Below are 15743 nucleotides of genomic sequence, written 5' to 3'. Positions count from 1 at the left end.
GAACATTGGTGTCATCCTTGGTGTGTGGTGACACACGACGTATAGTAAAGCTCTTGGCTGCATTTCCGTGATGGTCCTAGCCCTCTGTTTCAGTGCAAATTGGTAGCAAGGAGTGGCCTTCTTCTCCTGAAGAATTTTTTAGAGCCTGCAGGAGCCCTAATGTAAGAGCTCCATGTATCAGCTCTGTGTTCCCCGATATTCTTTAGCAGGCAGGGTTGGATACGAATCAGAAGGGATTTCCCCTGCACCTTGAGTTGCTGGGAGCTCATAGTTGACATAGAAGGTTGGAAAGGAAGCATCTGTATTTTTCTCATTGACGGGAAGCATTAGTTATCATAATACAGGAATAGCCATTCTGACTTCTATTTTCCCATTTGAGCTTTGTATTTCACCAGGTCCGTGTCTTTGGAAAAGAGTGTTTTAGTTAGCTTAGGCTGCTATCACGAGTACTGTGGCTTATAAACAGGTTTCTTATGAGTTGGAGGCTAGTGGTCCAAGATCAGGGTGTCTGGTGTGGTCTCACTTCCTGGCTTACAGGTGGCCGCCTTCTCATTGTGACCTCACTTGGCAAGAAAGCTGTCGTGGCTATTTATAAAGGCTCTAATCCTGTTCATGAGGACTCCATCCTCAGGATGAAATCCCCTCTCACAGTCCTCTTCTCCTAATAGCATCACCCTGGGAGTTAGGAGTTCAACATATGAATGGGGCCGGGGCTGTCACAAGACTTAAGTCCTCAACAGAGAGCCTTGCTAGGCGGTGGCCTGAGGTGTGGGATTCGGTGTGCAGTGGCACCACCTTCATCTGCAGGGAGATATACAGAGATGGCATGGGGACATCTGCAGATCCAGTTATACACAGATAAGGTGCATAGTCAAAACTGGAACCCAGGGCCTGTGCTCATCGAAGTGTCTGACAGTGTCCTCAAACACACAGCTTCAGCGTGGGTCCATGTGGCACCACAGCGCTCACCGAGGGGGCTCACAGACGGGGCTGCACACTGGAAACACCGTCGGGGGTGGGAAGAGAAGAAAGGAAGGGGCAGGAGGGTGGAGAGAGGCACTCTGGATGCTGAGCCGCTGTTGCCTGCCAAAATTCTTCAGTGCAGCTTGTCTGGCAGAGCCAGTCTCCAGCCGAGTAAATACAGTGGGTAGCTGACGGGCTGACAGCATGCATCAAACAGTCTTAAACTGCTCCAAATCCACAGCGCTTTTGAAGCGGCGGTAAAAAAAAGGATGCCCGCGCAGAACAGAGGCCTGCAACTTTTAATAGTTTCTTCCAGGCCTCAGGATGTCCTGATGAGGTATTAGAGGAAGTAATTCAGGAAGAAAAGACAAATAACCGCCTCCATCTGGAGGCCGACCCGAGGGCTGGCCATTCCAGCTCGCGGAAAGGACCCGTGGCCCCGCGGTGATCCGAAAGCCTCCTGTTAACCCACGCGCCTGCTTCCGCGCGCTGAGCCGCCCGGCTCTGACCCTTGTAAATAACACACAAGTAAATTTCTCATTTGCTTCAGGGCACATGTAAACCACACAGTGCCCGCTGCTTGCGGGTGAAATCATTAACTTTTCCTCACTGTCGGGAAGGGTGCAGGGTACCAATGAGAACCATCGCCTCAACCTCAGCGCCTTCCCCAGAGATCTGGCCCCCTACCTCCGGATGGGGAGCTGTCCTGACTGCAGTCTGAGAGACCAGCCGGATGGGCGTTCGCCAGAGCCAAACTCACCCCTCCTCTCTCTGTTTTCTCTTCCCGCTTTTCCTTTAGGGTTTGGCTTTGTCACTTTTGAGAATGAAGATGTTGTGGAGAAAGTCTGTGAGATTCATTTCCATGAAATCAATAATAAAATGGTAAGTCTGAGGGCCGGCACTGAAGGGGGACCCCAGCCCAGTGTGCACACGCGTCTTGCCCACGGCTGCTGCTCACACCATGCATGCCCAGGGGCAGGGGCAGGGGTGGGCATGAGAACTGTTGTTTACAGCAGGGATCAATACGCTCTTTCTGGAAAGGGCCAACTGGTAAGTGTTTTCAGCGTGGAGAGCCAGGCAACAGACAACTGCCTTAGCTACTTGCATTGTGGCATCAAAGTGTCCATAGGCCATGCCTCCAGAATGAGCGGGGCTGTGTTTCACTAAAGCTTTGCTTGTGGACACTAAAAGTTGAAGTTCGCATCAGTTGCATGCCACAGATTTTTTTCATGGTGGTGGGGATGGAACCCAGGGCCCTGCATCTGCTAGGCAAGTGCTCTACCACTGAACCACACCTCCAGACCACGGAGTATTTTTTTTTTATTAACCATTTAACAACAGAAAGACCATTTTTACCTCTTGGATCTTACACAAAAAGCCTGGAGTGGGGGCTGATTGTGATCTGTGGGTTGTAGTTTGCTGACCCCTGGATTTAGGGTGTGCTTTTGATTTTGGCTTTTAAAAGGGTGATGTTCTAGACAGGAAGTCCACCAAACTATTTTTCTTTGGGCCCTGCTGGGTAATTAACACACATACCCCCGGCCCTGCAATCAGTTAGATATTTTCTACCCTCATGATCAACCGCTCGCTTCCATCTCTTTGGCTTTTTGAAGCTTTTCTTTCTGCCACGGTAGCCCTGGGAGAAGGGAGGTTGGATTATTGGAATTCTGGGGTACCAGAGAGGCTACCCAGAGAAGTGTCCACCAGAGGGCGGCATGCTATGTGCAGCCCGCATCTGCTTGCCAGGCATGCGACACTCCTTTAAGTTGAGCAGGGGGTGAGAAATCCCTTCTTCGTTAGTTCCAGAGAGATGAAGCTCAGCAGGTGTTTCTGGAGCCATCAGCCAGTCCTCTGGAGCACAAACATTTTGGTTGGCCCCCAAAATCACCAGCCCGAAGAGAAAAGGGAGGGCAAATCTGTGTTTCAGTTGCAGCTATCACTTTGATATTTTCTCTCTTTTGTCAAAACATTCCTTGTTTTTGAAACATGTTTTCAGATATGTGTTCTATATTGGTCTGATATGTGTTCACCAACTTTAAATTCAATAATAGAGCTTTTAGTGTGGATAAGATCAAAGCAATCTGCTTAGCATGTGGTGCTACAGGCCTGATTCAATATTTGACTTGCTAATTTTTTCCCAGGGCACTAAAATAATATTGTTCATATTGTTCCTAGCCATCGCATGCATCCGAAATGAAAATACTGTTTCTTTGCATCCTGGTTGTTGGAGGCCTCAGCACAGGGCGTAAAATGGTTCAGGGGAGAAAAGTGTGCAGGAGTAACAGTTTCTGTTATAGGCTTTGCCTGGCCCCCAAATGCCATTGCCTTCTAGTTGGTCCTTCCTCTTGCTAGTCACTGCTTGCTATTTTTAAAACCAGAGAGATAGAGTACTTAAACCTCAGTGCGGGGCCTGGATGCCCTGTTTATCCCAGACAGGATAGGCTCTGCTGAAGGCTTCTGGGCAGTGGGGAATGGAAGAGGCAGCAGAGACCCCGGGCAGAATTCCTTCTGTCCTGCCAGGACTTAGTGTTTCATCAGGAAAGGCCCAGCACGGGCAAGAAACAGCTTTGTGTGCCACCTCGAATGCAGATGTGCAGCCTTTCCCTAGTAGTAGGCTTGGAAGTGAGCCTGAGACACCAGTGGTGGGGAAGGGTTTTATCCTCCTCGCTCTTCCAGGGGGGACACTGAGGCCTGGGACCTGACCCAGGGGTACCCATATAGTGAAGGAGCATAGGTCTTGAGCTTACTGGCTACTAGGTGAAGTGTACAATCAGGTGTCTAAGTGTGGGGTGGGAGGATAAACCCCTAGAGACCCAGAGGCAGTCAAGAGGTAGAGGTTTGGCCCCAGAAGGGGAACGAATGAGCTGGCTTGAAGCCACAGAGGTTTGCAGCCATTTTTTCCCAGTGTTCCATATTTATCAGTGACAGCTCTTCTCCTGGGTGGAGGTTGCCTGTGGCGGGTACAGGAATTGGTGACACTAGTGTTTCTATTTTCTTTTGAATCTGGGTTCAGTACTTATTCTTTAAGAGAATAAGCAAACACAGGAGTAGACAAAGGAGAGGAAGTAGGACGCTGTGGTTAGGACCCCAATATTGATTCAGATTCCCAGGCCAGCCCAACAGTTGTGAGCTCCCAGAGGAGGAATTCAGACATCCCCTCAGCATGCCTGGAGTAAGTCACTGGGTGTCACTGAGCTCCGGTGAACCAGGGCTGGGAAGGGTGCACACCATTGGGATGTTGGAGGTTGAGTGAGGCGCCCTGAGCAAAGGGCTCATACAATGCCCATCCTGGGACACAGGAGAATATTGGCTCTTGCCGTGGTCCATGCCACTGTTCTTGAAAGATCTTCCTCCAGCCGGCTGCCCTCGCTCTGAGGAAGGGTAGAATTTCAAGGGAGTTGGTAGATGAGCCCACATCCTGAATTGCTACAGATTCTCATCAGAGACCCAAAGAAAGGAATACATTTAAATTGTGCTGCAGGGATGAGGTAGCCCAGAAGGCTGAGGATTCTGTACCCACCAAGCAGGACACATGGTGGCAACTATAATGTACAAAGTAGTATGTGCACAAAGAGGGTGCTGCAGTGCTCCTCCAGCCTCGCCGTCTCCTGGGCCTTTCGCGGGGCTGGCAAATAACTGCACCACCATAGTGTGCCAGCAGAGACCATTCTCATAGTCACAGGTCTCACACTGCAGATGGGTCACTAGACAGGACTTGAGTCCAAGTCTTCTGAATCAATCACACATGCCTGGGACCTGGTATGAATAGCTGTGAAATGAGCAAAGGATTCAGTGGGGAGCTATGTGATCACAAGGCTCATCGTAGCTCCTAAAGCTGCTTCCCATCTAATTTAACGTTGAATCTGCCAGACATTTTTTAAAGTGAGATCCCTTTCCCCCCATGCAGACAGCTAGACTAGGCCTGAGTGCCCAGGATAGCAGTCCTGGGGTCACAGAAATCCCCAGCTCTCACTCCCTCTACAAGGTCCTATCTCATAGAGGTTATCGCCAAGGTAGGGCAGAGGGTTGGCCAAAAAGGCCCCACACTGAAAGCTAACGTTTTTAGTTACAAACGACGTACTCTGCTTAAACGCTTGCTTAAATGCTTGGTTTATCTAATGTAATTCTCGTATTCACTCTGGTAGAGGTACTCATCATTACCCCCATTTTACAAATAGGCGAGACAAGGCAGAGGCAGAGAGAGATTAAGCAATCTGCACAAGTCACACGGTCAGCAAGTGGCAAGCTCAGAATTCAAGTCCAGAAAACTGTGCTCCAGAGCTCATGTTTGTACCCACAAGGCTGTACTTCCCCTCCGGGCCAAAAGGGACTTTAGAGATCAGTTTGCTGGGCTACAGGTCTCCTGCGGCTACTGAATATCCTTTCCTCTGCAGCTATATTGGGGCTGCCTGTGGTTCCTTGGTCTCCTAGGAGAGCGGCAGAGGAGACAGCGCACAGGAGGAGGCCATACTGGTCTGGCTAGGGAGAAGGGCCAAATTCGGGTTAGGATCCAGTCAGCCACAGATTGTCTAGCCTCTTCCTTCTCTGTCCCAAAGGCAGACGAGCAAGAGACATGGCTGGGGTGTTGGCTGCCACCGGGGCTCAGGGACCAACCCGGAAGAACAGGCTCAGCCCCAGCCCGAGGGAAATGTAAATGTGGCTCTTTATCAGTAAACACACAAATGCACACATGCAGCTGCCTCGTGACCCTCCCGAGAGGGGCTCCTCCTGGCCACTGTGTGAGCCCCAGCACAGACGCAGCTAATGACACCTCCCGCTGCCACCCCCTGATTGAAGCTGCCCCCGAGCAGCAGGAACACTTGCTTGATTAGTCGCCAGAGCCCAGCCTCCAGGCAGCCCCCCGATGCGCCAAGTGGCTGCAGAGAGGGAAGTGGGACTTCACAAAGCACCAGCCCCAGGTTTCCCGGGAGACCTGGCTTGGCCCCACTGCAGAACGGTGTCGGGAAGGTGATGCCACCCTCTTTGTACAAGAACTTGGGGTATCGTTTGAAGGGGCTCTGGGTAGAGCTTTTCCCATCCTTGCTCAGTGGAAAGAAATTGGTGTTTGCAGATGCTTTGAGAACAGCCACAGCCTCCTGAGTAGGGCTCCTGCTCCCACTTCACAGAGGGCCCGTTAGAGCTGGTATCTGGACCTGTACCATTTTGGCTCCACACCCCGTGTTCATCCCGCTATTCCCTGCTGCCAACATAGGCAAACCTAGTATTTGGAAAATCTGGATTTCTGTAGTGACGAATAGAAGGAAAAGTTTTCATTTGCTTCATAGAAGGACTGCTGTGGGATTCCTTTAAGCAACTCGTGGGTACAGCTAGTTTGGCTGCCTGTCATCTTGGAGCGAAAGGAGACCTGGACCCTGGTGGTTGGTGTGTGGACGCGTCCCAGCAGCTGGGCAGCCCCTGGGAGCTGGTCAGGGATGCAGCTTCAGGGCTCACCTAGAGCCTCACGTTGTGGGGTCTGCGTGCTGACAAACCCCCATGATTTGTGTGCACATTGAAGTCGGAGAAGCACCAGGCGAGAGACACTGCTAATGATGGATAACGTGGGCGCTGTGGGCCATAAATCGTCCTCCCGGCGTCAGAAGGAAAGCACCCAAGGGACAGGAGTGTGGGGCTGGGCTTGGCACGGGATTCCCAGGTCGATGTAGTGCTCTCAGCATTGTTCCTCCCTGCCTTTATGGTCAGAGAGAAACTGGCTGTCCCTGAGGGATCCTCCTAGTGCCGGCATGCTCTTCCTCTGGACCTGATAGAAGGAGCGTGAGGCCACATGTGGAGAGGACTGTGTCCTCCTGGGTGACAAGCTCACGTCCTCTTCCTCAAATTGAGACCGAGTCTGAATCCCGGGTCCTGAGACCACCAAGCAAACCCCACCTGTCTGTACCCGCGTCCTTCCTTTTGTGCAAGGCGGGGAGCATGAGAACGGCCGCCTTGTCCTGCCTGGGGTGCAGCCAGCTCCGTTGTCTGTGTGTAAGCTGGAGGGCTGGGTAATCTGAAAGCTGGCAGATTCAGTGGTGGTGACAGCAAGTGACCTCGCTGTGGCCTAAGCCAGGGGCCAACAAAGGTTCTGTAAGGGACCAGATAGTGAATATTTCAGGCCTTGAAAGCCAGATGGTCCCTGTCACAGCTCTTCAACTCTGTCATTGTAGCCAAACACAGCCACTCACGATATGTAAATGAGTGGGCGTGGCTTGCCTTATTTATAAAAACAGTCCCTGCTGCCTTTGGCCTGCTCGCTATAGTTTGCAACTGCTGGCCCTAAACTAGTCTAGCATGGAGCAAAATGGTGTGCAGTGCTGCTTGTTCCAGGGGCCTAAAGAAAGGTTTCTAGCCATGTGATTAGTCAGGGTCATTATGGAATGCTTTATTAGAAGCAGAGAAGAGTGGGGTATCCCAAATAGACGTGGGGTGTGGTAGCAGCCTGCAGGAAGCATCAGAGCAGCTGGGCGTGGTGACATACCACTATAATCCCAGCACTCGGGAGGCTGAGGCAGGAAGATCGCTGTGAGTTCAGGGCCAGCCTGGGCTATGTGGCAAGACCCCGTCTCAGGAAAAGGAAGGAGCCTCCAAGCACTGAGCGGAATGAAGCAAAGGTCAGAGGGGTTACTCTCAACCCGAGGGCCTTCCTGGTAGACATGCCACAAACCCTCAGTGCCGTTTAATTAGCTTTGTAACCGAGGTGACTTAGCTTCTGTGCCTGAGCTCCCTGGTTCCCGCTCCTGTAAGAAGAGCCATGGTGGTGCCCACTTGAGGCAGTGCCGTGACTTTGGATTTGGGTGGACTGGGAACAGAGCCAGGCCACAGCGTGCTTGGTGAGTGTTAGGTTCCTTTCATATCAGCGTCATATCAGCGTCATTGTTCTTAAAATTGCTTCGATGGAGCAACCATGGACTCCTCGAGGAAGGAGGTCCTCCCCAGGGGAGTGCAGTGCAGGGTGCAGGCCAGGCAGGACCGGGTCCGAGTCTCCTCTGCAGGGTGGGGGAGCGTGAAGAGGTCCTAGGAGAGGAGGGGGGTGCACATCCTCTGCAGCAGAAAAGCCGAGTCAGCCCTTTCGGCCAATTCAGCCTTGAAGGTGGTCCAGAGAACCCGCTTCCAAGAGCAAAGCCTGATGCAGTCTCAACTCTGCCCCCTTCCGCTCAGGGCATGTCTGGAAAACTGATCCTGAAAACGGGCCTCTGGGGAGAGAGAGGAGACCTAGAGAGGACTCCTGTGGGGGGCCGAGCAGGTCACAGGGTCTCCCTGTGCCTGGGTGTGGACATCCGGGCTCTGGCCCCTGCCGAGCACCCAGGGACTGGCTCGCAAGCCCTCCCAGCCCCTGAATGCTCAGTCAGGAGCCCGCCCCCAAGTGGCAGTAGCAGGGGCCGGGTAATGTGGGTGGAGTGCACTGGCTCTGCGTTCACGATCCTATTTGTAGCATCGTTCTCACTCGTAAGCTAATTTTAGCCATCCATTCTGCTTCTGTTGCCATTTATAAAATGAGAATGTCAAATGCAATATTAAACAAGCAGGATGAAGGCAAAAAAAGGAAATGCCAGAGAGGCATTTAATAAATGAATCCCATGTTTACGTGGGCGAGGGAGGGATCCTGCGCCCACGCATCACACACACACACGCGTGCACGTGCAGTTTGTGTACAGCTTGTGTTAATGAGCGCAGAGCGATCTGTGCTGGGGGAGGCCGGCAGAGGGAGGCGGAGGCGGGGTGCCGTGGTAAACGTGTGTTGCTCTTTAGGCAGGAGTCATTTAGCCCGCGGGGAGGTGGCCTCCCAGCTGTGTGGGTTCTAGCCTGTTTTGCCCTTCATTTGTCCTCTGGCCGGGTCAGTGCCGGGAGGGGTGGGCAGGGTGTTCTGTGCCTGCAGCCTCTGGCCTGCCCCACCCTGAGGTGTGGGTTCATGAGGGGCGCACTGGGAGGGGCACGCTTTCCCTTCTGCCCCTGCCTCAGGGACGGAAGTCCTAGGCCCTTCTTCCTTCCAGGGCTTCTTGGGTCTGCTCTGCCACACATCCAGGGAGCTAATGTTCTAGCCGCACTCTTCTGTTCTCTCTTTTAAATGACAAATGAGGCTGGTTGCAGGGTCTCTGGCAAAAGCCGCTGTGGGCTGAGGGAGGCACCCACTGTCTGCTGGCAGGACGTGGGCACCTCCTAGAGGCTCAGGTTGCTTCTCACTTTGAAATGCCCTTGAAGGTGCCCAGAAATCCAGGGAACTGCTGCAGATGCCGCCGTCAGCTTTTTCCCCAAACAGTGCTTCTGCACACCTTGCTGATGCATGCCTGGAGGTGGGGACTGCCCAGCTGGCAGGCGGCCTGTGGGGGAGGTTAGGGATGCAGGCTGAACCCTGGGGGAGGGGCTGCTGTTCACTGCCTTCCTCTTCCGTCTTGCCCTTGGGGCCTAAGAGAGCGCAAGTGTGAACTGGCTCTGTCACCTTCACTGAAACTCTCCCGGGCTCCATGTGGAGCAGGAGAAGGTGTGACTCACCCCCTCTCTCCAGGGCAGCGTTGTGTGGGATCAGCTCACAGCTGACAGCTCAGGGGATAGGGATGTCACAGATGAGGACGCTGAGTGCAGGGCTGTCAGCTGCCCTCAGTGCCCGGGGCAGGCAGGGAAGGCAGAGATGGGAAGCCAGGAGCCGTAGCCACTAGGTAACACTGCTGAATGACAGACGAGGCCCCCACCTGCCCTCCCATCCGGGCGGCAGGGCTGCAGTTACTAGGGTGCATGTCTCAGGCGGTGTTGGGGACCAGCTCCTCTCCACCCGCAACCCAGACTGCGCACCTGTCAGGGAAAAGCACAAGCCCGTGCCCAGCCCTGCCTGGTAAATAGTAGGTGCTTAATATTATTGGTTTATGACCTACTTCACTGTGTGCCGTCGCTGATTTTAATAAAACACTGAGCAGGAGAAACAGTGGATGAAATTAATTCTCTGAGTGGTGAGGAAATTAATTCTGGAAGCAAGAGTCAGGAGTGACTTCAGGGAAGGAATAGCATCCAGTTGGGCCTGGAGGGTTGGGGACAGGGAGCAGGCGGTGGGGGTTTTGAAGCTGGGGACCTTCGTGCAGTTGAATTTGCCTGTGCTCTGTGACCGAAGGCAGGTCATTCCTCAAAGCCTCACTTGTCAGGTGGGTGCTACTAAGGCCACCTCAGAGGAAATGGGGCCTCAATTCAGTGAGGGACTTGAGGACAGGGGACACTCTCTGAGGACTCCTACATGCCGTGAATCGTGTTTGATGTCCACTATGGGTATATATTGCATAATCTGAGAAAAGTGTCTCCCGCATCGTGTACATACATCTTACACGTTCTGCACACATACACACACACTTTGGGATGTCATGACTGCCCGTGTGGGTAGCACTCAGTAAGCGCTGGGCCCCTTCCTCCCCAGAGAAATCCCGAGTCAAATCCTAGATTTCCCTCAGGGCTCGGTGCTTCTCCCCAGTGGGGCCAAGCTGTGTGTGAAGTACATATCCCCTGAAGACAGATGCCCCTGCTGCCTGCTCACTTGCCTGTGCTTGCAGGTGCACTGCGATCTGCGGGGTCACCCTTCTTGCACAGGCTGTGGTGGGTCCCCTTTCCATGGAGACCTCTTTGCAGTAGGACAAGACAGGGTGTCAGATACAGGTAGGGCCTCTATGCCTGGCCAGTGCTGGTCCTTGTTCGCAGGACGGAGCCTGCCTGTGACACCTAGGGGAGGGAGGAGAGAGGGAACAGGTGCAAAACTTTCTTCCCCTTGCCTCCCGTAGCAGCAACGTCCAACGGGGAAGCCCGGCTGGGTTAGTAGGGGACAGAGGGTCTGCACCATGAGGGAAAGGTGCTACGAAGTACCACTGCCAGGGTTCCCTGGGTCATAATTACTGTCCTCCACCCCTACCCAACAACATGATTCAACACCTTGTCCATCCCTGGCCCATACTTACCTGGTTGTGAATCCATCCTCCCTCTGGTCCTGGGTGAGAAGAGGAACTCCATGTAATCCAAACCCTGAAGAGAGCCTAGGACTGTGAAGAGGTGGCCTGACTCTGAAGGCCGCATGGGGAGTGGTGACCCCAGGGCCATCTCAATTGGGAGCTCTGCATACACAGAGCAGAGAGGCCTGCCCGCCCTCCCCTGGGCCTCCCTGCCTCTCCCCTGCCTATCCAGGGGCGTGTACATTCTGTCCCTCACCTGGTCACTCCGTACACCGGTACTGAGTGGGTGCTGGTTAATGCCCTGCTCTTGCCATCTTGGGACTGTTCAGTATCATGGAATATTCTTCAGTGAGGCCTGCTATGGAGTACACTCTGAGCCATACGGAGCCAGACCTGTCTGATCTTCCCTGCTCTGCTAGCTCCTAGGGGCGGGTCTCCTCCAAACCTGGTGACAAGCCCATAAGAGCCCCACAGAGGGTCTGGTTTTGCAGTCTGTGGGGTCCCAGAAAGACCTAGGATCTGCAGAGACAGGCCCCAGGGCCCTGCCCAGGAGGAAGGCAGGCTTGAGGGGTGGGGTCTCAGCTAGTGGGGCTCTCACACCTGTCCATGGAGAGTTCTGGCGTGGGTCCAGGAAGGACCCTGAATCTTCACATTTTCATGTCGTCTCTCCTCCCCTTCGTTGGCTCCCTGGGCGGCTCATGGCCAGAGGAGGTAGTTGGCTTGGGCCTTCAGAAGCAGTGTTTGCCTGGAATCTCCCAGAGCTAGCTGGACTGGGGAGCTGCAGCTGGACCTGGGAGGAGGCCACAGGCAAGACCGGGTCAGGCCTCTCGGGTCTGTTAGGAAGTTCCCTGGAAGGACAGGATATCCCCCACCCCCACCCCTCTGCTCTCTCCCCTTCCTACCAGCCAGCCAGCCAGACAGTCAAGGCCAGTGTCTGCACGCTGGGGAATTTTATTCTGTCTCCCTGGAATCACTTCTAACGCGACCTGTCAGCGGTGAGGAATGAAGCCATGCACACTGGCCTCTTCAGGCCGGACAGAGCCTCCTTATTCTGGGGGGTCCATCAAGGCTGCAAGGACAGCTTGGGTTCCCTCTGGGCCCTGAGGCTGTGTGCTGACTGGGGCTGACTATGTACAGACCAAGGGAAACAAAAGCCTTTTCATCTCCCAGAACATGGCCTCCTTCTCAGACTGTCGCCTGTCCCCACAGACACCAGCAGGGTAAGCTTACCCCTGCTGGGGCTTCAGGTTGCCTGGGCAGGGCAGGCCACTCAGAGCGGCTGCCAAGAAGCCGTCCCCCTCAAAGCTTCAGCACCTTCGCCAAAAGTGAGTGCCAGGTGCCAGGGACAGGGTGGTGCCGGGCATGCTTCCCTGGTGTGGGCCGTGGCTCTTAGCAGACCTGGGTTCGAAACCCTGCCACCCATGGGTTAGGTCTGCCCTGTGGCCTTGGTCTCTAAAGTCTGGGCCTCCGTTTCCTGTTCTACAGGATGGGCACATATACTGTATAGCTTCAATGGATAGTAGTGGTCCATGGCCACAATAGGAATGTAGAAGGTAGCTACAGGATTGTATCAGCATTAAGTGCCCTGGGATTGATAATTGCTGTGGTTACATAAGAAAGTGCCCTTATGTTTAGGAAATGCAAATCCTGCAACTTACTCTCACATGGGAAAGTACATACATCTATAGGTACAGACAAAGATAGGCAAATGCCAAGCAAAAGTAATAAAAAGTAGCAGTGGTGAGTCTGGGGAAAGGGCGCACAGGTAGGTTATCTTTGCAGATTTTCTATATGTTTGAAATTATTTCTGAAAGAGTTAGAAATAACAAACCTCCTTGTTGAGTTGCTTTGGATGCTGATAGGAAGAGTGTACCCCCTCCCCCACAGCAGCGTGCACAGGGTGAAGTGACCCTGAGTTTGAGGTTGCGTCAGGCTTTGGGCGTGTGCTCAGGAGCATGCTGCCACCCTGGTTGTCCTGGGGTACCGGGGCTTGCATTCCATCCGTATTCCGAAGTCATCGCCCTGAGGAATACAGGAAGGCACACCCTTTCCTCCCAGCCCAGTGACAAGTAAAGCAGCATACCTAGGAATGAAATTTTTAAGACATCCCAGCTACACTGAGGCAGTTGACACATCCCTGGCATTCCGTCCCTGGTGTGGGGTGGTTCTGTGGCTTTGCCAGCTGTGGTGTGTGGAAATGGAGGCCTTGTGTTTCTGGTGTGAGCAGCTGGTCACAGCGGCCCCCGAGCCGCTCACAAGCACCAATCCGGACGGAACGTCCGCCTTGTCTCTTGCCCTCTGATCAGACCGCTGTTTTGGAAGCAGTGACAGCGGCAGGCATTGTGAGAAGCCATTGATGGCGGAGACTGAGGGCTAGACCTGGAGATGCTTCTGCCCCGACGACTGCCTGTGAAAAGTATCTTGGGAGCGCTTTCCTTTGGGTGTGTGGTGACAGCATTCAGCATATCCAGGGGTCTTAGGGAGTGACAGAAGCAGCTAGAGTGAGAGCCTGGTCGCCCTGACAGCCACCTCACCTTTGTGTCTAATGGCCATGGGGAGGTGCTGCAGAGGGAAAGGAGCTCCCATCCCCTGCCCTCTGCCCCAGGGAGAGAGCAGCCCTCAGTGCCCACTGCCCCAAGAAGCCAGCCAGCCAGACGCCAGGTATGAAGAGTGCCTCCCTACCCTGTCTGCTCACCACCCTTGCTATGGTAGCCAGCTCCAGAGATGGCCCGTGGATCTCAGCCTCCCAGGGCTTGCGCCCTTGTATGCAGTCCTCTGACACCAGATCTCGGCTGGCTCATTGGGACTGTAGAATGTGGTGGAGATAGCATTTGGGAGTCCCCAGGCTACATTAGGAGAAGCCTTGCAGCCTCTGCCTGTGTCGCTTGGAATGGCATCCCCTTTGGAGCTCAGCCACCATGCTGCGAGGAGAACAGATGCCCTGGAGAAGCCGTGGTGCACCCCCAGCAGCAGTCCTGGACCTCCACCCCAGTCAGGGCTTTCTCTGGCTCCAGCCCCAGCCGCCGTTTGACCACAGGCGGGAGCCCACCTGAGCCCAGTAGCTTACGCGCCATGAGGAAGAATGATCAACAGTTGGCTTGAAGCCACCAAGTTTGGGGGTGGCTTGTTGCACAGCAGTTGGAATTTGGAACATGGTGTGTGGCCAGATGACTGAATCCTTGACTCGCACCACGGAGGTAGACTGTTCTTTCCCATTTGGGTTCCCTGTCCAGCCCTGGTTATCATGCCAAGCTCTCTGGCTTGCACAGGGCCCCGGGGAGGATGACCCAAATGTGCTCTACCCCCAGGGACGACAGAAGTGACAAACTCAGAAGTGGCAAGCAGTGATTTGTTGTGTGACTACGTGTGTTAATCCTTGGAGAACAAGACAGAAGGATCTGGTTCTTTCTCCTTAGGAATGAGCGCTCTCTGAAGTAGTGATGCACCCTGTTTATCATAGTGTCCCCCAAAGCTTAGCACTTGCCAGGCACATCGAGTTCCTTCGCATTGTTGAATTAAGTAGCCCGAGTCTCTAGCAGCAGGAGGGCTGTGTGGGCAGGCCTTCCGGCCCAAGAAATCTTTCAAGAACCTTCAAGCACAGGCCAGGCCAGGCCAGGCTCCCTGCTGCGCCACTGCTTCCTTCTGTCGCTCAAATGCCCAGGATAGGCTGGGGTCCCCCAGAGAATGCATATGCCACAGCCCCTGGCCTCGGGGAGCACTCATCGTTGACACAGCGGGTGGTTGACAGAACTCTTGTGGTTGGTGCTGCCCCAAAACGCCGCCAGCAAAGACAGAGCAGAAATAAACCTAGCTGCCAGCTTGGTTCCTTGAGAGGAAGAGTAGGTGGGTTTGTTTAAAATACCCCCATTACAGTCAGTTAACCTTTATGTTCCCTAAATGAAAATTGTATAAACCTGAAATTTTCGTTGATCATGTTGCCTAGGAACCGGCAGCAGGTTTTCATAAGACAATGCAATAGATTGTCACCGATAGGGCTATTAGGAAGTGAGCTGGTTAGCGGCATTATTCCCCATCCTGGTGTCACTTAGGTAATTATCTGTCTGCCTGTGCGGGGCACGCCCATCTTCCCCTGCTGGAGCAGGTTCATGCAAATGAAATTTCTCAGCTGCTTCTCTCAGAGTCGCCTGGGGGCCTGGAGTTGAGGAGCCAGCCACCCCTGGGCTTATGAGAGAAATCTAAAAGACCCAATTTGGATAAATTTATTCCTTTTTAATCACCTTTCCCTGCTACTTGCAACAATAATACCCTAATAACCCTATCGGTGACAGCCTATTGCATTGTCTTATAAAGACGTGTTGCCCGTTCCTAGCAGAAAACTTAGAAGATAAACAGTAACAATATTCATGATGGAATTTTTTTAAAAGCAACTCCAAGAAAACTGTGGCATGGCTTTGTAAGATTTTTTCTTTCTATGCGGTATACACTTGTTTAGTTTCTGCAGAGTCACTGTAATTTGGTTTTTTACCTCTTGCAGCTAGGTGACCATCTGTTGTGGTTTGTCTGGGACTGAGGAGTTCCCCAGACCCAGTGCCTGTTACCATTAGGGTGCTTTTCTGTAGCTGGCCGCACCAGACTAGCTTTAACCCACTCCCTGCTCTTGGACTTTTAGGGGATGCCTGTTGTTTTGTTTTGTTTTGTTTTGTTTTGTTACAATTAATGCTCCTGGGAACTAGCCTCATCCATAGGTCTTGCAGTATAAATTTCTATTAGGATGTGCACATTTATGGCTTTTGATTGTCAAGTTGTCCTCCAGAAAAAATATGTGCAACTTCCTCCCTTCCTGCCCTGCAGAAATCCTGACATCACACAGTCCTTTCATCACTGCCAATCTGAAAAACTTTACAC

The 15743-nt window shown here is 53.2% G+C and overlaps 1 protein-coding gene across 11 annotated transcripts in view; it reads left to right on the top strand.

Annotated features, from left to right (window-relative positions):
• Msi2 (musashi RNA-binding protein 2) overlaps window positions 1-15743 on the top strand; it is a 426832-nt gene that overhangs the window by 350927 nt on the left and 60162 nt on the right. For all 11 annotated transcript variants that reach the window (XM_013519250.1, XM_013519251.1, XM_013519248.1 and 8 more), the window contains one exon: window positions 1763-1845. In XM_013519250.1, coding sequence (XP_013374704.1) covers window positions 1763-1845 — 83 coding nt within the window. The remainder of the gene's footprint in view (window positions 1-1762; window positions 1846-15743) is intronic.

Source organism: Chinchilla lanigera, unplaced genomic scaffold, assembly GCF_000276665.1.
Source record: "Chinchilla lanigera isolate Chin_1 unplaced genomic scaffold, ChiLan1.0 scaffold00050, whole genome shotgun sequence".
Taxonomy (NCBI): domain Eukaryota; kingdom Metazoa; phylum Chordata; class Mammalia; order Rodentia; family Chinchillidae; genus Chinchilla; species Chinchilla lanigera.
Note: the sequence above shows the minus strand (reverse complement) of the source record. Positions and strands in the feature narration are given on the sequence as shown.